A 21,151-nucleotide genomic window follows, 5' to 3' on the forward strand; every position below is an offset into this window, starting at 1 on the left:
TTACAATACTTTAATGAACAATTTCGTGAATTATCTGATGTATATGAGATAATCACAGGTTGAAATTTCACATGTGAGATGCAGTTTCACATGATAAACATGTTACATGTGCTTCACATGTGATAAACTCACAAGTGTTTGTTTTTTGTTCAAAGAAATAAAAAAATACAAATGTTTAATTTAATTATTTATGTATTTATATATTTGTTTTATCTTCTTTGCAGTCTTTGCAGATCCTGGTTACATGTTGGATTGAATCTATATTTTTATGTTTTGGTTTTCTTCTTTCTTTATCTGTATTTTTGTGTGTGTTTATTTTTAAATTTGTGAATATTTGGAATTGTGAATATTATGTGTTTGTTGATTTAAAAAGAGTGAAATCCTATCAAAGCAATCTCATATATGAAAAAAATAATTATAGTTAAAATAAACTAAAATAAAAATGTCATCGACCCCAACACCAGCATGCATTATCCAGACCATTCCCATTGTATCCACCTGCCTCAACACTATGGAGGATTAAAGTTGATAATATAATATCAATACTAAATGACTCAATAAATAAATAAATGTAGAAATAAAAACGTGAATTATCAAATAAATATGCAGGTTAATTTGTTAATTTGATGAATATGCACATAAATAGAAAAATGCATCAATAAAATGTATTTATTTATTTGAAAAATTACTTATTTTTATATTCATTTATTTTCCCAATATATTCTTTTCTGTGTACATTTATAACTGTTTTTGATTTATTTCCCTATTTATTCATTGCCCTATTTATTTATTTATTTATTTATTTATTTTCTCTTTACATTTATTTCTGTTTTTATTTATTTCCCTATTTATTCATCTTTTTTTTTTTTGCCCGATTTCAAAATAACGTACATTCTTTTTCTTTATTATTATAATCCTCTGTCTGTCTCTGAGCAGTCCCACTTATACAGGAGTGGCACAGTGATGATTAAAGAAGAAGAAGATGCTGATGAAGATGATGATGTGGTGGTGGGCTCTCTTGCAGCCACAGCACCCCCTGCTGTCTCACAAACAAAGTGATGTTTTCTCTCTGAGCTAATGATAAAAGCGCTCCTGCAGCATTGGCACTGATCCCTGCCAATGAGTCAGCGTCTGAGCATATCTGCAGGTCAATATCCTCTGATGATTATCAATGCATTCACTTCTCACCTGATGAAGCAGGCTGCATTTATTTAACATCTTTATTTTTTTTTTATCCGGGGCTAATTTCATTCTGAACGCACCATGGATCAGTTTCGTGGTTTATTTGCTAAACTGGATCAAAACGAGGATGGATTCATATCAGTGTCGGAGCTGCATGATGAAATGAGGAAGCATGGGATCCTGTCAGCGGATGGAAAGGTCCAGGTAATATTCTTATTATTTATTTTTTTGTTTAAATAGTATATACTGTACAGTATGTGCCAGACTGTAATTTCATTCATTCATTCATTCATTCAAGCACTAATCACCACAAACCTGCTCATTTTCTTCTAGAATATCATTGATTCTTATGACAAAAACAAAGATGGCCTGTTGGATTATAAAGAGTTCCTCAGCTACATGATGGACAGAGAGAGGAAATGGAAAATATACTTTCATGACCTTGACAAGAACAAGTGTGGTGAGTGGTCACAGACTTACCTCTTTAAACATGTTTTATTTCTCAATGAAACATAAGAACATGCTACAAACTACAGGCTACAATAGTTGAATATAGGTTACTTTAAAAACTAATGTATTTATAATCTGTTTTTGAGCATTACACCTCCTATTTTGATAAACAACACACTGTGTTTTACTACTGATGTAGAAGATGAGTAGTTTACCTGGGCCTGTTCTTCATAAACTACCATAAATGTGAATTATTTGACTATAGACTGTATTTTCAAGGACACACAGGAAAGCGAGGCATGCATACAGTACGACTTGTTTATGGTACACAGTAGACAACACACTGCACAATCCTGCAGGCTGTGACCTTTGCACAGTATCCCTTCCCTGAAACATGATGAGTGGATAAGCAGTACCGGTACCTGTTTATAACTGTGCATTTCTTCTCTGATCAGGGGTGATTGACCAGGAGGACATCATATGTTTGTTTCAGGAGTTAGGAGTGGTCATATCAAAGCCGAATGCAAAAAAAATAATTCAAATGTAAGATTTTTTTGCCCACTACCTCATGGATTCATTGTTGCATCTAAACAAAACATTAATTTATGCAAAAATAATACAACTTTAACAGTTATAGTACTGGGTTCAACTGAGCTCAGAACACATTGGTGCATGCTTTCTAAACAGGTGTTATATAAAGTGTGCTTAAGGGTTGATATGTGAATGGTTATATATCTATTTATGCTCCCTGATCAGTAATATAGATAGATAGATAGATAGATGTACTTTATTGATCCCAAATTGGGAAATTCTTGTTACAGCAGCAAGTTATCCAGACAATGCACAGGGACATTAAATACACAGTAAATATACAATAATCAACACTAGAGATAATATCTATAGTATACACAATATAAAGAATATATTAGAATACACTATAAATATACCAGACTACTACAATTAGCTTAGAAAATATAAAATATGAGCATAGAATAACAATAACATACTATATACAATACAACAGCAAGTATACATCATAATACAAGTAAAATAAGTTTAAATAAGCCATCAAGCCTGCAGTTACACAAGAATAAATGGATGGTTTGTGTCCTTCAGTTTAAACTCATTACCCCTGTGTATTTCTGTATTATAATGGCTTATTGCTGCTCTGTCACAAATCAGTTATTTATTACTGATCATAAAGACATTACCAGCATTAATATGCCTTATTGTAGAGGGATGCTAGGATGATGCCACACAGCTTCTTTCATGACAGTATGTGATTTGTGTTTCTCCACCAGGATGGACAAGGACAGCTCGATGACGGTAGACTGGGGTGAGTTCCTGCACCATGTCATCCTCAACCCTGTGGACAACATCGGGGAGCTGGTGTCGTCATGGAAACACAGTCTGGTAGGATCTTCTGGCAGCATCACGACCATGTAACTTTTGATGATGGTGTGCACTGTGTGACACATCCATGAGTGATAACAGGATGATTAAAAGATGATGAATGTAATTGCTCATTTCGTTCATCTGCAGGTCTTCGATGTGGGTGAGAGTCGTGCGATGCCCATCGAGTTCCCCGACGAGGCGTCTGGTTTTGGTGCGTGGAGGACATTTGTTCTCTCAGCGGGTCTGGCAGATGCTGTATCTCGAACTGTGACAGCACCCATCGACCGCCTTAAGACCCAACTCCAGGTCAGCTCCACTATTTATGAATGTTTCGTCCCAAACAAATACCCAAGTACAGTATGTGCTACTTACTTACAACAGAGTAAATTAGACTAACTTGATATGAAATGCAAAACACACACAGAAACACCTGAGATATCACCTCCAGACATGCATGGTTCTGGCTCAGCTCTTATAACAGTGGTGAACTTTAAGTTTCTTCTTTTTAAACCCGACCCAATATATTTATTGTCATTGCCTTGTACGTTAAAACATCACATCAAAGAAACACACAGTAACATACAACAGTTTGAGTCCAGAAATACGTACATTGCATACACACACACACACATACACACGCACACACGCACACACTCAACTTGCACCGATATCAAATAGAATACAAATAAAACTAAATATTTCTACATTGTTTAAAATGTCCTTTCAGGTAAAGGCCTACATTTCTTCCTACAAGTCTTACCCTTAGCAATGTTAGTTAGTCTTTCCAGACCATAAAGCTCCTTTATTCACATTGATGGAGCGTCCATACTCTTCCAACATAGTGCACTTGGTGGGACAGTTAGTTTTATTTTGTGAGATTTTTGACTGGTCTGAAGCTCAGAGTATGAGGATTTGACATGTCTAAGTGCAGTGCCATTTACTGTATATCTCTATCTATAACTGTTTTACCAGAGAGCAATCTTCATCTGAAACCTCACATAAGGTCTATGAAACAAAGTAATCTAAGCTCAAAAGTCCACTTACTTTAGCTTCCAGCTACATCTCACAGTATAACTTGTTGTATTTGCTGACTGAAGAACACAAGTTGTGGTTTAAAGCCACAAAAACTAACAAAGCGGTCCTTAATCTAAGTGATTTTACATATACTGTTCCTAAATGTCGAGAAGGAACTTCCATGGTTAATTAAACTTGCATAGTCATGTAGTGTCTTTGGAGGAGCATTTAACATCTGATCTGATATTTTAAATGTGGTATACTAAGCCAAACAAGCATAACTCAAACTGTAGAGAATGAAAACTTAAGTGTCTCAATCTCTGTAACAAAGTGTTGTCCCGGTTTTATTTTTATTGTGTCTGGGAGTAAAGATAGCCTGTTATCAGCTGGCTTACCTTGATTTGCCTTTTCCTGATACTGGAAGACCATTTAGTTTACTCAGCCAATTAGACTGTTGTCAGGCTATTAAATAGGCATTATCAGTCGCTATAAGCCCCATAGATGTGGGTCAATAGGCGACTCCTACACCTACTTGTAGGTTTTATCATCTATTCACATGGTAGTTCACCGAAAGAAGGTATAAAAGAACATCACAGCGACCTCTAGCGACTGTAGTAATTATGACAGGAGCAGAAGCGGAAGTCAGGCGCTGTATAAGGCCTATAGACAGTGTGAAAACTGGAGTTTGCATCCCGTGTCAAACCAACAATATGTAGTTGCATTTGTGTTCGTAGTTATTTTAACCCAAAACACAATGTTTTTCCCTAAACTTAACTGTTTTTTTTTGCTTAAACCTAAAGAAGATGTAGTTTAATTGCTTAAACATGTTTTTTTTTGCCTAAACCTAAAGAAGAAGTTTGTGTTCAAAATGTGACGTTTCATTCAGTTGTACAACTTGTTAGAACGTGTTGCTTTTAAGTTTCACTTTCACTTTTACAATGTAGTAGGCCCCTACTGACCCACATCTATGGTGCTTTTAGCGACAGATAACACCTATTTAATGGCTTTATAACAGCCAAATCAGGTGCCCAGCTTACTGCAAAACATCAACATGTGAGAAAGAGAATGTGTTTAGTGCTGTGGTTTGCAGTCGCTTAAGTCAATGCTTCTCAAAATCTTTTATACACTTTATGCTGAAGTATAGCTGAGAAAGAGCTCCGTCTGCATAACATCTAGTAATGTTTCTCTGTAGCTGACACAAGAGAATGACAGCAGCGTCACATAATTATTACTGTCTGTGCTTCTCATTGCTGCACATTTATTGCGTCTTCCTATGAAAGTGACTGATATGAAACTCTCCCCTGTGTGTTCTGTAGGTTCACGGATCCAAAGCCTTCTCTCAGGGCTTTCAGGAGATGAAGGCGGGCGGTCTGCGGTCGATGTGGCAAGGCAACGCCGTCAACGTGCTGAAAGGAACACCGCAGTCAACGCTACAGTGTCTCATCTACGCCCAGGTAAGGCTTACAGTAACTCTCCAGTGTGAATTATTGATACACCAGGTTACTATTTCTAATTAAGACGCTCACTCAGAGCTTCTCTGCTTCGTCCAGATGAAGGTGTACACCCAGAACAGCACGCAGCAGACTCTGACGGTGCAGCAGCGTTTCGGCCTGGGTTGTGTGTCCGGTGCCGTCGCTCACGCTGCCTTCTACCCTTTAGAGGTATTACACATCAGTGGCACGTCTCAGTGCTTTGGTAAAGAAAAAGATAATGCCTGCACACTACTCCATGCCACAATATTTTTATTGACTACGTTACGATCCTGCTTGGATCTTCGTCAGGTCAAAGTGTATGAGAAAATGGAAACACATACATATTTATACATAAAGCACACCAACAGGCAGACAAGCTCTATGATGGCAGGTGTATTTCATCCAGAACACCGGTGTGATAAAAACATCCACAAACAATTCACAATTTGATAAAGCCATACTTCTAAATATCAAACATGTTATTTATGAACATTATGTCATATTCATCATCACATATATCAGAAAATTCATCACCTATGTTCAGAATTATTCCATAAAGGTAGAGTAAAAAGGAAAGAATATTTTATGCATGTACAATAATTGGGTTTAAAACACCCTTCTAAATAAGTTATAAGTTATAAATATATCAAAACCTCTACGTGATGTGTGTATAATTAATCTTCTTCAACTAGGTCTCAGCGCTTTAACATCTCTGTCATGTATTTTGTCATAACAGCTGAATATTATTACACATTTTAAATGTCCGTATGTCCTTGTCAGATTAATCATGAACCCTTGGATTCACTATTGCAAAGAAATGAGAATATTGTGGCGATAATTCTGTTGCATCAAATATTTAAAAAATATTATGCACTTGGGTGCTTTAGGCTTTGATCAGGAGGAACACAATAAAATCTTTGGAGATGCTGAGTAACCAGTGGTGGAATAAAACTAAGTACATTTACTCAAGAACAGTTTTGAGGTACTTGTACTTTAGTATTTCCATTTGATGCTACTTTATACTCCACTACATTTTGGAGCCAACTATTGTATATTTCACTCCACTACATTTATTTGACATCTTTAGTTTCTTTGCATTTTTAAATTATTAATACAAAATCAACTTATTTAATTATGAAGTAAGATGTCAAGCATTATATAAAGTAATTAAAATTAGCTCAAGCTTTACCAGCTGCAACATCAAAGTGATCAATAATTATAATACAATAATATAGGATATATTATTCTGAAATGACCCATTCTGCACAATGAGTACTTTTGGTACGTTATTTTATTTCATTTTGATGCTAATACTTGTACTTTTACTTAAGTAAGATTTTGAATGCAGGACTTTTACTTGTAACAGAGTATTTTACATTATGGTATTACCACTTTTACTTAAGTTAAAGTTCTGAGTACTTCTTTAACCACTGTGGGCAACAATGATGTGTATAAAAATATGAAAAACTACCTGCACACTGCTATCTCTTTGCTCTTCTTCATGGGCATGAAAATGTCATGTCATGTGTAATAAAAAAAGAATCGGTGAAATAAGTTTTATCTTGATACTTAATTCCAGAGGTGAAAGATGTCGGATGTGAGATTTACGCCCCCTTTTGCTTATTTCACTTTCTCCCATCATAACTGAGATGTTAGTATTGACATCTTCTCCTTCTAAAACCCATAAAGCCGTTTCCCCACTCCACTGTAAAAAAGTCCTAGATTTTTAAACCAAATCTGACCTGATGGTACATATTATAAAATGCAATAGTGAGGCCAACAGACGCTTTGTATTAACCCCAATAACCCGTCTGCTGTTTAAGGGAGGCTTAATCAGCATATCAATAGCTCTGATCCTTACAAACAAAATGGGCCATCATGCTCGTTTTCAACCCCTCCTTGTGTGTTATTATGGTAATCATTTTTAGCATCAAAGTTTGGGTGTGTCCCATTCTCCTCAATGAGAAATGACTCTGTAAAGAGGTCACTGAATAGATGTCTGTGTAATTCATTATTTATGATGCTTATAAGGAAGTAGTCACATTCTAGGTGTTGACCCTTGACCCCATGAAGTCAGAAAGATTAGTGACATAGTTTCATTTGAGTAAAACCTAAATACAAGTAAGTTACTATGAGTAAATCTTTGCTGTTTTACTTTATCAATTGCCTATTTTATGTATTGGTTATAAGGACCATAGTTCCTACTACTTCTACTTACTGTTCTGTAATGAGCTGCTCTCATATTTGACACATACATAGAATACTTTGTTTGTTCATATATTCCACCATAAATCTTGAATTCAAGTATTCACATCAAATTAATTTTCAGTTTTAAACAGTCCTGGTTATTCTGAAAAAGAAAATGTGCCATACATCCTTATTTAAAGAGTAATACGAGACTGAGAGGCTGATAAATGGAAGTACTGATCTCCGTTGTTTGCAGTAATCCCACCTCTCAAATGGTTATGACAATGTAAAGAATGTGAAGGGCAATTCTAAATACACACGTGTGTGTATATCATCTAAATTGATAGTGAAAAGATGGACTTTTATTTTGCAAGAAATATTAGGGAAAAAGCTGCAGTGAGCTTTCATCACTCATTAACCATTACCATTGTAGTTAATTTATAAATGAGTGTCACATATTTGAAATAGGAAATGTTTTGAATGAAACTCCTCATTTTTAGTGTATGAATGGAGGTTATTGTAGTAATATCTCTCCTGTTATCTCCTCTACAGGTGCTGAAGGTGAGGTTGAACCTACAGCAAGCTGGCACCTACCACGGTGTTGTTGCAGGCGCCCGATCTATTTACAGACACGAGTCGCTGTCCTCCTTTTACAGAGGATTCAAGCCGAGCATCCTCTGCATGATCCCCTACGCAGGTGTGGAGTGTGCAGTTCATCAGGTGAGACCGAAGAACAGCACTCAACGATCAAACGTGATGTGATGTGTAGGAATGGGTGGATCGACACTGGGGTATCGATACTTTGATACTCACAAGCTACTCATATCGTATTGATTCCTTTAAAAAAAATATCAATAATTAAATTATATACATAGAAACACAGGTGTGGCTGCATCACTTCCAAATGTTTTCACAACTTTTGTATAATGTATGTATGCTGAAACAGCCCTGACACATTTAGCTGGCCCGTGTCACATGACAGTGGAAACCATGTGACATCAGAACCCGGCAGACAGATGCACACTTCCACATCAAACATGAGAGAATGGCAGAAAGGAAACGTAGCATGGTGTGGTGCTACTAGATAAAAATACAACAAGATGCACTATTTGTGACAATACAGTACCACACAGCAACATGAGTCCCTCTTCAAACAGTTAAAAACAACACACCCTGAAAGTTATAAGGAGGCTAATTATTTAATCATAGTATTTCTGTAAAATACTGGACTATTTTTTTTACACGTAGTGTCACAAACATTTTTATTTAATCATACTCATATTTGTTTTTAGTAATAAATGTGTGATTAATGGACGCTGTGTGTCATTATTTTGAAAAATCACATACCCATTTAAGAAATGATCAGTATCGATATCAGTAAAATTGTAACAACAGGTATCAATATCGTATCGAGTATTAAAAAGTTTGGTATCGCACCCTAATGATGTGTTCAGTGATGTGTTCATCTGAAAGATTTTCTTTAACTATTTGCTTCTTGTTGCAGTCGATCATGAACTGGGCAAAGAATGATCCAGCCTACAACAGCGACTCCAAACTGTTTTTCTTCAGTTTTGTGGCCTTTGCTTCTGGACAAATCACCAGTTACCCGCTGGCAGTGATCCGGACTCAGCAGCAAGCACAAGGTAAACACGTGCATTTCCTGTGACACTCTGAGATTATTTAAAACAAGTTGCGATGTTTTACTCATCGCCATTTGTCTTGTTTTGCAGCTTTCAGCCCAGATTCCCGTCAAGCTTCAGGTGTATTACAGGGACTTAAAGGGATATATGAGAGAGGTGGAATTAGAGGATATTATAATGGAATGGGAGCCAGCTTCGTCAGGGCTATTCCCTGTGTTCTGATAAACCACACTTTAACTAGAAAATTTGAAGATCTGGTTTCTTGAGATTTAGCAAAGAGACTGTGAACTCTTATTAATGTTAACTGAGTGTCCAAAAATAAGTGGGGAAAATGCCTGGAGACATGCATTATCAAGTGATTCAGTTTTTAATACCTCTGTAGCTTTTTTTTAAAGCTTGATTTATGTGAATGGTTTACGACTGACCAAGAGCATGAGACATGGTGACGTTTTTAAATACAGCACTTACTCATGGTTGACATTAAACTGTGTCAAAGTGTAATAATTCCCCACTTCAGACTGGGCTGTGTAAATGTGTTGAAGTGTGCAATAAAATGTTATTTCATAACACGGGTCAGACATCTTCTTTTCCATTTATCATTTAACAGTGTTAAAAACAGTGAGTTTGAACTGAATGTGTGTTACGTAACAGGTGTGCTTTTTCTTTTTTTGACAAATAAAAGCAGATAGTGGATTTTTAAGACAATTGTTGCTAACTTATCTACACAGAAGGGCAGCCAAGTTTGGAAAAAAATATATATAATATATAAAAACCATAACATTATAGGACTGTGGGAAATCCATTTTAAAATTTGTAGTATTCAGTATGATAACAAACATAAAACATGGTAATAAAATGATAAAGTCTAGACTAAAGTAACAAAATAATTGCAATAATAGATGCAAAACTTTATGAACAATGTCTTGTTAAATAAATAGCTAAAAGGGTATTACCCTCAGATAAATACAGGGCGATTTGTAAATACGCATAACTTTACTCTGTAAATACGTATTTTAAGGTTTACATGTAAAGTGATAAACACACATTTGTGCATCTATTTCTACACGTGGAATGCTATTTGCGCATATGCAGATTGCTTCCTGTGCATTTGTGGGCCATGTGACATTTGTAACTTTCCTCCAGTTTGTTTACAGAATTGTGTCCAATTACTACTCCACAGATCTGTAGAAACAATGGTGAAATATTTGCAGATCACGGTACACATATGTGGAATGTCTTCTGTGGGTTACAACTAATAAAGTCCAATAAAAAAATCTTCTTTTTCTTCTTTGGTGTTTATTGGCGGTTGGCAAACTATCTTAAAGGTGCATTACCGTCACCATCTGGACTGGAGTGTGGAACAAAAGATTGTGCAGAAACAAAATAATAAAAAAAATAAAAATAATAATAATAATAATAATAATGATGAAAACTCTAGATTCGTTTAACTAAATCAGTTTCTCTTAAAAACTGAATAATTTCACAGTATATATTAACTGCTGTATTCCCCCAATAGACCTGACAATGAAAAGTCCTGATGTTTTGCCTTCCTTAGTGACTGTAAGAGGTGATTCCTCTGGATACTGTAATTCCTGCAGTGTATCAGTACATGTTCGACAGTTTCTGGTTGATCACAATAATGTGCATTTCCCAGTTGGGTGCTTGTCTATTCTATATAATGAGTGGTTAAGACCTGTATGTCCGATTCTCTTCTTTTCCAGCCCACCTTTCTCCCTGCTCCAACATGTTTTTGTATAATATACATATGCCTTCCAGTTTCCTGATCATCCCAGTACTCCTGCCATACTTTTTGTGCATATGTCTTGATGAATAGTTTAGCCTCAGTCCAATAAAAACTTCCATACATTGGAAACAAAAAAGGGCTTCAAATGGAGAACGAGTATGCCAGTTCTCGCGAGATGTCATTTGACCGCGAGTCTTCCTGCCCCTCGGTCTCCACATCCCGTGAGCGTGCTCGGCCATCTTGTCTCCGCGAGCAGAAGAAGAGCAGCATCATGGCTGACTACAGCAGCGTGGCTCCACCGTCTAATAACGCCGGAGGAGGAATGAACGACGCTTTTAAAGACGCGCTACAGCGAGCACGACAGGTAGGAACACCACAAGAACAAGATAAGGTAAAAAATAATGTCGAAATCTGGACGAAAAAAGCGACTTTAGCTGCTTTCTCTGCCGTTACATCCGGCTGCCCCGCGGGGCTAACGATGCTAAGCTAACTATTCTAAGCTAACTATGCTAAGCTTGATGTTTACGCCACGCGGATAAACAGATTTTACGAACGGTTTACGGAAACCGAATATACGTATTAAATTAGACAAATATTATCAGTAATTTTCACACGTTTTTACATGGTTTAATGACATTAATGTTGGTTAACAGTGTAAGTATTTGTTTCCTTTGTTGGCTCAGACTTCCGGGGAGAAGTTGCAGGCCGCAGCAGCGTGTCACACAGAAACACGTCACACAGCAGCGAGGATATCATGTTTAACTCGTTTTCTTTTTGTTTATCTTGTGTTTCAGATCGCAGCGAAGATCGGTGGTGATGGAGTAGCGGCTCCCCCAACAAACGAGTTTGGCTACGGGGGCCAGAAAAGGCCCCTGGAGGACGCTGGTGGGTATTTTCCCATGCCTAACCTGAATATCGGTCAGTGGCTCAAATCGATCTAATGCAAGTCTTCATAGTTAATGCTCGCCTGTGTGATTTATAGCAGCTTCTAAAGTGTATTTGAAATTTCCTCAACTAAGTTTACAGTGATATTTGTTTTTATATCAATGTGCACTAATGACTGTATATTACTACTACTAACCACATGAACATGATAAGAGTGTAAGTTAAAGTCAATACAGTATGTTAGTTATTGCATGCAATTGAGAGTTGGATGATATTTTCACTGTCTGTACTCACAGCTGTTTCTAATCAGTACCTGGCAATGAATGATTAAATCTTAAGGGTGGGGGTTGAGAGTGATTATACTCATTGTTGGTTTCTGTTTCGCTTTGCTAGATCAGTCACGTGTAAAGTATATGATTAACAAATCATACAGCAATCCTACAATAAGTCTTCAAGGCTGTAATGTAGCAAAGCGAAAGCTCAATTGAGTGTATTACAGCTCTGTGTGTGTGTGTGTGGTGGCTAATATATATGCAGGCTTCTGGTATTTGCCCCTAACCATTTACATTTCAGGCAGTGTTGATTAGCCGTTTTTCAGATTGAAGAACACTTGTTAGTGATGTGATGGTGGGTACAATGATAGATACTTATACTGGTTATTATGTCATGTTGTCACAGACCAACCAGAGACGAAGAAAGTGGCTACAAATGACGGTAAGTGACCTGGTGACGTAGCTGTAGTTAGTTATGTATGTGGCTGTAATTTGTGATGATTCCCAACCTAAAGTAATTGGCCCAAAAATTAGCATGAATTGGAAATTTGTTGCATGTGTTAAACTTACATGTTGTGTATTTTTTCCCCTAATGTACTGTAATGTCTGTTTTTGCAGCCTTTTCAGCGATGGGAGGAATGGGTGGTCCCCCAAGGTAGATACTCGAGTTATATTAACACTTTTTTGTCTTCCACATATGGCCATTTAGGACAAAGCTCACATTGATTTGTTCTGTTATTCTCAGGTCAATATCAGAGGAGTTCAAGGTTCCAGACGGCATGGTTGGATTCAGTAAGTAGCTTTTGTTTAAACACTAAACAGCAAAAGCCGTTCCATGTTGCTGATATTGAATATTTGAATGTAACCCTCTTTTTTTATCTTTTAGTTATTGGAAGAGGAGGCGAACAAATATCACGACTGCAGCAAGAGTCTGGATGTAAGATACAGATTGCGCCTGGTAAGTTTACATCTGTTGCTGATATTGTGGAACCTATAAGGAAGTTTGCATTAACTGCTTCCTCTCTGTGTTATAGACAGTGGAGGAATGCCAGATAGGTCGGTGACATTAACAGGAGGACCAGAATCCATCCAGTAAGCATAACAAATTAATTTACCTTCGGGGAAAATCTTAGTTTTTATCTCAGTTGTTGTTTGGTCATTTTCAGGGATTTCAGACTGTATATTACATAACGTTTTCTCTCATCAGGGCTGCAAAGCGGCTACTAACAGACATAGTTGAAAAGGGGCGCCCAGCCCCGGCATTCAACCACAACGACGGCCCGGGAATGACTGTTCAGGAGATTATGGTCCCTGCCTCTAAAGCCGGACTCGTCATTGGGAAGGGAGGAGAAACCATCAAAAGCCTTCAGGTGAGTGTCCAGTCAGTCAGAGTGGCGGTGACCTCAGGGCCTGTCATTCAAGCAGGGCACACATTCGGCAAAGACACACTCTGATTCTTCTCTTAACCTGCAGGAAAGAGCTGGAGTGAAGATGGTCATGATCCAAGATGGACCCCAAAACACAGGTGCAGACAAGCCACTCCGCATTTCAGGAGAGCCCTTTAAAGTTCAGGTGGGTCCTCGCCCGTGCGACCATTATACCTCTAGCATTATAAAGTTGTAAATCCATGTCTACAGACTAAATGTCCTTTACGTGCCTCATTACCAGTGGAGTTGTACTTTAATGAGATGTACCTTCTTTTCTCTTCAGCAAGCCAAAGAGATGGTGATGGAGCTGATCAGAGATCAAGGCTTCAGGGAGCAGAGGGGCGAGTATGGTTCACGAGGAGGTGGAGGAGGAGGAGGAGGAGGAGGAGGAGGCGGTGGTGGTGGTGGTGGAGGTGGTGGAGGAGGACAAGGAGGTGGTGGTGGAGGAGGACAAGGAGGAGGAGGAGGGGGAGACAGCTTAGATGTGAGTATTTGTAATCTCTTGTCTTATTTATCAGTTTGGAGACGTGGGTGGGGGAATCCGTTTCATAACTTTGTTTTTTTTTCACTGTCATCATTTAGGTTCCCGTCCCCCGGTTTGCAGTGGGAATTGTTATTGGCAGAAATGGAGAGATGATCAAGAAAATACAGAATGACACGGGCGTCAGGATTCAGTTCAAACCAGGTGAGTGATGAAGACATTTATGAAAAAAACGATAAGCAAAAGCCATGTGAACGCAGTTAAAAATGTGTATGGTCCTTGATGAAACTCATGCACCACGCTGAGAAGCTGATGTATAACCCCAACCACAAAATCTGAGACTTGAACACAAGGCTATGGTACAATGATAGACAACTATGGTTAATCCATATATGCCTATAATAGTCTCTAATCATCTGCCTATTTTCTCCCTCAAGATGACGGCAGCACACCAGACAGGATAGCCCAGATCATGGGTCCCCCTGACCAGGCTCAGCACGCAGCAGAAATCATATCTGATCTGCTCAGGAGTGTCCAGGCCGGCGGACCTCCAGGACATGGCGGTGGCAGAGGCCGTGGTCGCGGGCAGGGGAACTGGAACATGGGCCCTGGTGGCCCTGGTGGCCTGCAGGAGTTTACCTTCACCGTCCCAACCATGAAGACGGGCCTCATCATTGGAAAAGGCAAGTAACCCCTCAACGGTACTAAGTTAAGCCATGTCTGGTTAAATGTTACAAATAGACTTCATTACAACAGATAGCAGATTTATCACTCTTGACAAACAAACTGTTGATAAAAGGAGAGAAATGTGGGCTCTCAAAGCAGAAAGGCTGGTAAATGTATTTTGTGGTTAATGTTTGTTTCTGAACTCTTCAGGTGGTGAGACAATCAAGGGCATCAGCCAGCAGTCTGGAGCCAGGATCGAGCTGCAGAGGAATCCTCCACCCAACGCTGATCCAAACATCAAAATGTTCACAGTCCGGGGCTCCCCTCAACAGATCGACTACGCCAGGCAGCTAGTGGAGGAGAAAATTGGGGTGAGATGCTAACGGGTTTGACTATAAGCCCCCTTTGAAAACCTTTATAAGCTTGTTTACTGACCTGGATGTGTTTGTGTTTTCAGGGACCCGTCACTCCAATGGGCGGCCCACATGGTCCCCCTGGTCCACACGGAGGTCCAGGTCCACATGGGCCTCCTGGTCCACCTGGACCCCCTGGGGCTCCCATGGGTCCATACAATCCTGGACCATACAACCAGGGACCCCCAGGACCACAGTAAGTACAATGACCTCATCTGTAAAGCTCTTGGTGACAAGAATATTTAGACACAGGCAAAGGTGTGGAAAGGTAATGGTTATTTGTTTTTCTCTCATCAGCGGTCCACCAGCGCCCTACCAGCCTCAGGGATGGGGTAACGGCTACCCACACTGGCAACAGGGTCAGCCTGATCCAAGTGAGTACCTGCTATCAGTTGTCCTGCTGATTAGGGCTGTCAGTAGATTAAAATAGTTAATCGCATATTTTTTATCTGTTCAAAATGTACCTTAAAGGGAGATTTGTCAAGTATTTAATACTCTATTCATATCAACATGGGATTGTGCAAATATGCTTGCTTTATGCAAATGTATGTATATATTTATTATTGGAAATCAATTAAAAACAATGACAAATATTGTCCAGAAACTCTCACAGGTACTGCATTTAGCATAAAAAGTATGCTCAAATCATACACTTGATGTTTGAAATTAAAAAAATCATGATTATCCTCTTGCTCGATCAGTTTGAAGTCACTAACTCAGATCCATATCACATTATATAATGGGCAGTTACGACTGTATGTTTCTAGCTTTTATCTTGGCCTTTTGTTTTGTCCTAAAACTTGTTTGTTTTGTTCAGATAAAGCAGCAGCCGATGCCAACGCAGCAGCGTGGGCAGCCTACTACGCACAGTACAGCCAGCAGCCGCAAGCTCCCATGACCCCGACGAGTGGAGCTCCTGGCACGACTCAAACCAACGGCCAAGGTGACTGAAGTGTTTCTCAATAAGTAACTTCTAGGAAAAGCAGAAACGGTTGAGACAAGAGTAGAGCAAGTGTAGCTTACTAGCTTTACTTTAGTAGTGTTCTGTGCTCACGTCTTCCTAGTGTCACTAACAGGAAGCAAAATGCTTATATATTACCCCAGGGACAGGATTTTTATTCCACCATCTCTAAACTGACAGACCCGACCCAGGCAGGTGGAGGACGAGCTGCTCAGAATAATCCACTAATTACAAGTTACCCTGTTTTTCTAACAGATGACCCTCAGGCTGCAGGTCAGAGTGGACAGGCAGATTACTCCACGGCCTGGGAGGAATATTACGAAAAAACGGGTATACGAACCTAGTTTCAGTGTACACCTATTAACACAAGACAGTCTAAACAGCGACTGGGCATTCAATCGGCTTCTTTTCCAGGTCTGGGTATTTGACCGTACTGCTGTGGAGCGTTTTCAGTGTTCCTCCACTTGGTTTCACATTAAACGCCTTTGCTGTTTAGACTGCAACACTTTTGACTATACAGGACTGAGCTGTCGACACAGAACCACCTTCTCATGAGCTTAGAGTAGCTTATTTTCTAGACTATCGTAGGGCTTTATCAACACTGATGGCAGAACTTTGTCATGTGCCTTGAATGTGTTAACTGCTACTGACCGTGTCTAGAGTTAAATGATGCAACATGTTTGATTTGTGGGTCATGGACATAAGCAATGTAGGATCATTGTTGTGAACAGTTGGATGTATTGACACATTTTTATCTTCTCTTTGCAGGTCAACAGAGCCAACAACCTCAGGACTACACGAAAGCCTGGGAGGAGTATTATAAAAAACAAGGTCGGTACTCCTTTCTGCTGAAATCAGACAGATCACACTTAATTCATCTAACATTTTACTCCCCATTCTTGCATTGCATTGAGTTCAAATTAAGTTGGCGGATACATTCAACTTTATTCTGTTTGTGCATTTGTCAATCCATTTATAACACAAAACCACTGAATTGCACCGTTATGTTAGTGCTGCCTTATATTTTCATAATGAAAACGTAATCAGAAATCATTTTATTTAATATTTTAGTGAAGAAACCTCATAAAACAGCACAACACAGTTTGCAGTTTGTGTGTGAGGCAAATTATTTAGGAATTAAGTGTGATCCGGGTGTTTAGAGTAAGGTAATGTGACAGAAACTCAAGCCGGAAATGGAAATGACCCTTCCCAGCTAGAGAAACTAGTTAGTCTAGTCAAAGTGAATGTTTTTAATGTTGAAGGGTGGCTGTGATCCTCTAGCAGCCCTCTTTAGTAGAGTGGTTGCTCTCTCAGCCGCCCAACAGAAAAGCAGAAGGTTTCTGTCCCGCCACTCAAAGAACGTGGTGGTGGGTTCGTTCCCCTTCTCATAAAATGTTACCTAAAAAGACCTTTTTAACTGTTTTTGTGATCTGAATCTGTTTGGTTTTAGAAATGTGATTAGTAGCAGTTGAAACTATCTGGATGTAAAGGTACTGTAGAAGTAGAACGGACATTCTCATTCAAGTGGAGTGGAGGATGGTCATGGGTTTTTATGTGTACCGATGCCATTGCGACCTCTATAGCTGGCTAACTTCCGTATCAACTAAAGCGTCTTAAGGCAAGTCGCGAACACACTGAGGTGACTTTTCCAGTAACGACTAAAACTACCAGTGGATTAGTAACGTTACGAAGCATTGCTATCGCCAGATAAGTGACAACTCATTTTCTGTAGGGATGCACCGATCCAACTTTTTTAGTACCGATAGCGATACCTGGGATTTGGGTATCAGCCGATACCGAGTACCGATCCAATACCAGTGTTTAATTAGTAAGCTGTATGGCTCACTGTGTGGAAGTGACTGGGATCATTCTTTTATATGTAAGGCAACATCAGGCTTGACTTAAACATTGCTTTCCTAACTTTGTAAAACAAAATGTGACCAATAAATACATAGATATAAATTTCTTTAATTGCTCTTTATTATTAAAATAATAAATCATTCACCAGTAACTTGGTAAATAAGCTGTAAACCTTTTTAATGCAGCAACAAATTGGTCAAAGCAGAACAGGAATTAAAATTCCAGTATATAATGTATATGGCATATAAACATAGAACTGAATTGAAGAGATTGGCCCCATTGTCACCGATATCCAATCCAGCTATTTGAATCCGTATCAGCCCGATATTTGATCCGGTATCGTTGCATCCCTAATTTTCTGTAACCGGTGTAGGTTTGAAGCATGGTGGAATTAGCAAGTTAGCTAGCCTGCTAATGCCACCATGCTTTAATGCTACACTGGTTACAGAAAATGACCCGAACGGCGGACTGGTAGCCAGCAGCAGCGCTGGGTCTGACGGTCCCTCCGCCTCACTCCCCACCGCTCTGGAGGAGGACAAGCTAACTAGCCAGCCATCCATCTTTGAGGCTGCGTACGCTCTCTTCCCAGCGAGCTGCGACCACACTTTATGGCCCCACTGATGTGTTGTCACCATAACAACAATCACCATTTACTTCTGTACTGGTCAGATGACCACGGAAAACAGTTCAATGTCCGTTCTACTCCTATGATTGTATTGCATAGGTCTTACTTGCAAGAAAATCCAATCACTCTGTAACATTTGAATGAAGAGTGATTGCTTTTAAGTTGCCGGGTAATTGTTCACACTGCAGTAAACAACTACTAAGCATTTACATAAACTAATAACCTAAAGTGACTGACTCATTTTCCTGAAGTTTATTTGCCGTTCCAACAAGTTCCTTCTTGTTTCACCCTCCAGGTCAAGCGGCCCCTCAGGCCACCGCAGCAGCAGCAGCAGCTGCCGCCTCGCAGCCTGGAGGCCAGCCAGACTACAGCGCTGCATGGGCGGAGTACTACCGCCAGCAGGCTGCGTACTACGGCACAGGCAACCCACAGACGATGGGTGCAGCACCACAAGCCCCTCAGGTACATCCCCGAATAGAATCTGCCCTCCACATCCACTGAATACTCAATTCTGTTGTGCCCTAACCGCCTTCCCTCCTCAGGATTTACAGGGCTCCAGGTGACCGCAGCAGCCTCACACACTTAACCCAAACTATTTCCTCCTTAAACAGGTTTTTAGCTTTTTATTTTGGGAAGCTGAGTCCACTGTTTCCGCTGTTAACATGCAATGTATCTTCTATGTATTTCTTCTGCACAGGGCCAGTAATGTGAAGCGGACATAAAGTAAATGCTACATTGTCGAAACAAAATCCTTTGTTAAATGTTTGGATGCAGACGCCTTGATGAAGATCTTAAATTTCCTCGGTTTGAAAGTGTTTCACATAGATGGCAGATTACCCGGCGAACACGTCCTCTTCCTTTTTTTGTTTTCCTTTTTCTTGTAAATGCTTTGTTTTTAGTGAGGTAACTATACATATGGTCATTCCAGCCCTGTATCTACATTAAAATGTGGTTAGAAGTCATGTTTATTAAACTGTAGACATTACCATGTAAATCATCTCAGTTTTAAAAATGCTATTGCCTGTTGTGTTTTTGCAATAAAACAAACTGAAACCTCCTGTGTTGGTAAGTTGGGGTGGTTTTAAACTAAAGGGGGTTAAAAGGAGTTTCTGTATGTTTTTATTTTACAGGGGTAAAAAGTTTGAAACGCAGGCCATATGTGGGGGTTAATTGTCCAAAAACTCAAAGTTGTGCTGTCCTGTCTCTCTCCAACTGTCTATAAGGCTCTTAGACACATTATGTGCGTGCAATGATCCGGTGGTTCAGACCAACAATCGTCCTTGTTGATAGACATTACTTTTCTGTTTCCTGACTTTGCTCTGACTTCAGCAGTAGACAGATGTTTTGCCATAAGAAAGTCGACATGTATCGTAACTCATGCATTAACTGCGTTGCTGTGGCACTCCCTTTTTTTTATTAATCTTGTCTGGTTTGCTGACATTGTTGAGATAGTATGCACTGTATATTGCCTTGATATAGACACTTCCTCCTCCACAGGCGAGTTTAGAAAAGCGGTAAGCAAGTATTTCTCCTTAACATGTTCCTCAGAAAAACGTGGTTGCAAGAAATGTTGTTAGTGTTATATATACATATATATATATATATATATTTTTTGTGCTGTTCTTTTTCCAGGACAGTCAGGTAAAATTGCCACTGTATCGAAAAATGCATTGAAACGTTTGTCTTGCCCATTTCGAATTAACTCACATGTATAAAGTTGTTTTTTTTAAAGAATGTTTTTTTAATATAAAAACATTGCAAAAATCGTTTTTTGCTGTCCCCATTCTGTTAGTGTTTATCCAGTATAATAACATAGATGTTGTAGGGTCGGGGGTGGCTAAGCAGTCGTCATCCAACAGTTGAGCCCTCCTATACTGTAAGTACAAAAACTGTGACTGACTGAGAGATAAACGCCTTTTTTTGATGCTTTAATCTGCAAAAGATGTAGTATTTTTGTCATTTTCCCCATGTCTCTGGGTAAGTATGAAATGTTCAGAGGAGAGGAATAGTGCACTAGTTTCTTGTACCACATGTTTCTGAGACTTATTTGCCCTTGTGTGACTCCATTCAGTCTTTGAATCTTTACAGTATGTTGATACTTTTGTAGATTGTGTAGGTAGCATTTCAGCGCCAGTTGGATTTCTGAACTGAGGGTTTGAATGTCAGCACTCTGTTACTCTGTTGGTAGGAACTGTTTTAAGGATGCCCATGTGGATTTCTTGCGTTTTTGAATACCTGACCTGCTTAAGTGCCATTGTCTAGTTGAGACTGTCATGTTTTTTTTAAATGCCATTTATTGCTTAGAAACTTCCTACTGCATAACTCCAGCGTAGCATGCTTAGGTTTCTGCTGTTCTTACTTTTTATGAGCATGTGGAATGGTAGTAGTGGTTCTGACTAGCCCAGTATTGATTATCATGACATTTATTTCTGAATGAAGCACTGTTGTGAAAGGCTGTTAAATTGAAGCATTGTTCA

The 21,151-nt window shown here is 39.1% G+C and overlaps 2 protein-coding genes across 19 annotated transcripts; both read left to right on the plus strand.

The window, feature by feature from the left end:
* Window positions 1–882: 882 nt before the first annotated feature.
* On the plus strand, window positions 883–9,921 carry slc25a24l (solute carrier family 25 member 24, like). 2 transcript variants are annotated; one of them, XM_074651986.1, is made up of 11 exons: window positions 883–1,147; window positions 1,273–1,386; window positions 1,516–1,642; window positions 2,088–2,175; window positions 2,934–3,045; window positions 3,175–3,333; window positions 5,358–5,495; window positions 5,592–5,702; window positions 8,253–8,420; window positions 9,205–9,343; window positions 9,431–9,921. In XM_074651986.1, exons 2-11 carry the CDS (start codon window positions 1,345–1,347, stop codon window positions 9,604–9,606), a joined length of 1,260 nt encoding a protein of 419 aa, XP_074508087.1. In that variant the 5' UTR covers window positions 883–1,147; window positions 1,273–1,344; the 3' UTR covers window positions 9,607–9,921. The 2 variants fall into 2 exon arrangements, with proteins under 2 accessions (XP_074508087.1, XP_074508086.1); XM_074651985.1 differs by having other exon boundaries at window positions 883–1,386.
* A 1,367-nt stretch (window positions 9,922–11,288) lies between these two features.
* On the plus strand, window positions 11,289–20,443 carry fubp1 (far upstream element (FUSE) binding protein 1). 17 transcript variants are annotated; one of them, XM_074651992.1, is made up of 21 exons: window positions 11,314–11,475; window positions 11,879–12,002; window positions 12,648–12,683; window positions 12,860–12,896; window positions 12,987–13,033; window positions 13,128–13,199; window positions 13,276–13,333; window positions 13,449–13,611; window positions 13,715–13,813; window positions 13,952–14,072; window positions 14,103–14,152; window positions 14,251–14,353; window positions 14,587–14,832; window positions 15,026–15,186; window positions 15,273–15,424; window positions 15,526–15,602; window positions 16,046–16,171; window positions 16,445–16,519; window positions 16,958–17,020; window positions 18,970–19,136; window positions 19,372–20,443. In XM_074651992.1, exons 1-21 carry the CDS (start codon window positions 11,356–11,358, stop codon window positions 19,378–19,380), a joined length of 2,106 nt encoding a protein of 701 aa, XP_074508093.1. In that variant the 5' UTR covers window positions 11,314–11,355; the 3' UTR covers window positions 19,381–20,443. The 17 variants fall into 17 exon arrangements, with proteins under 17 accessions (XP_074508092.1, XP_074508098.1, XP_074508104.1 ...); XM_074651996.1 differs by having other exon boundaries at window positions 14,115–14,152; XM_074651995.1 differs by having other exon boundaries at window positions 13,952–14,063.
* The last annotated feature ends 708 nt before the right edge of the window (window positions 20,444–21,151 follow it).

This window comes from Sebastes fasciatus, chromosome 11 (genome assembly GCF_043250625.1).
Source record: "Sebastes fasciatus isolate fSebFas1 chromosome 11, fSebFas1.pri, whole genome shotgun sequence".
Taxonomy (NCBI): Eukaryota; Metazoa; Chordata; class Actinopteri; order Perciformes; family Sebastidae; genus Sebastes; species Sebastes fasciatus.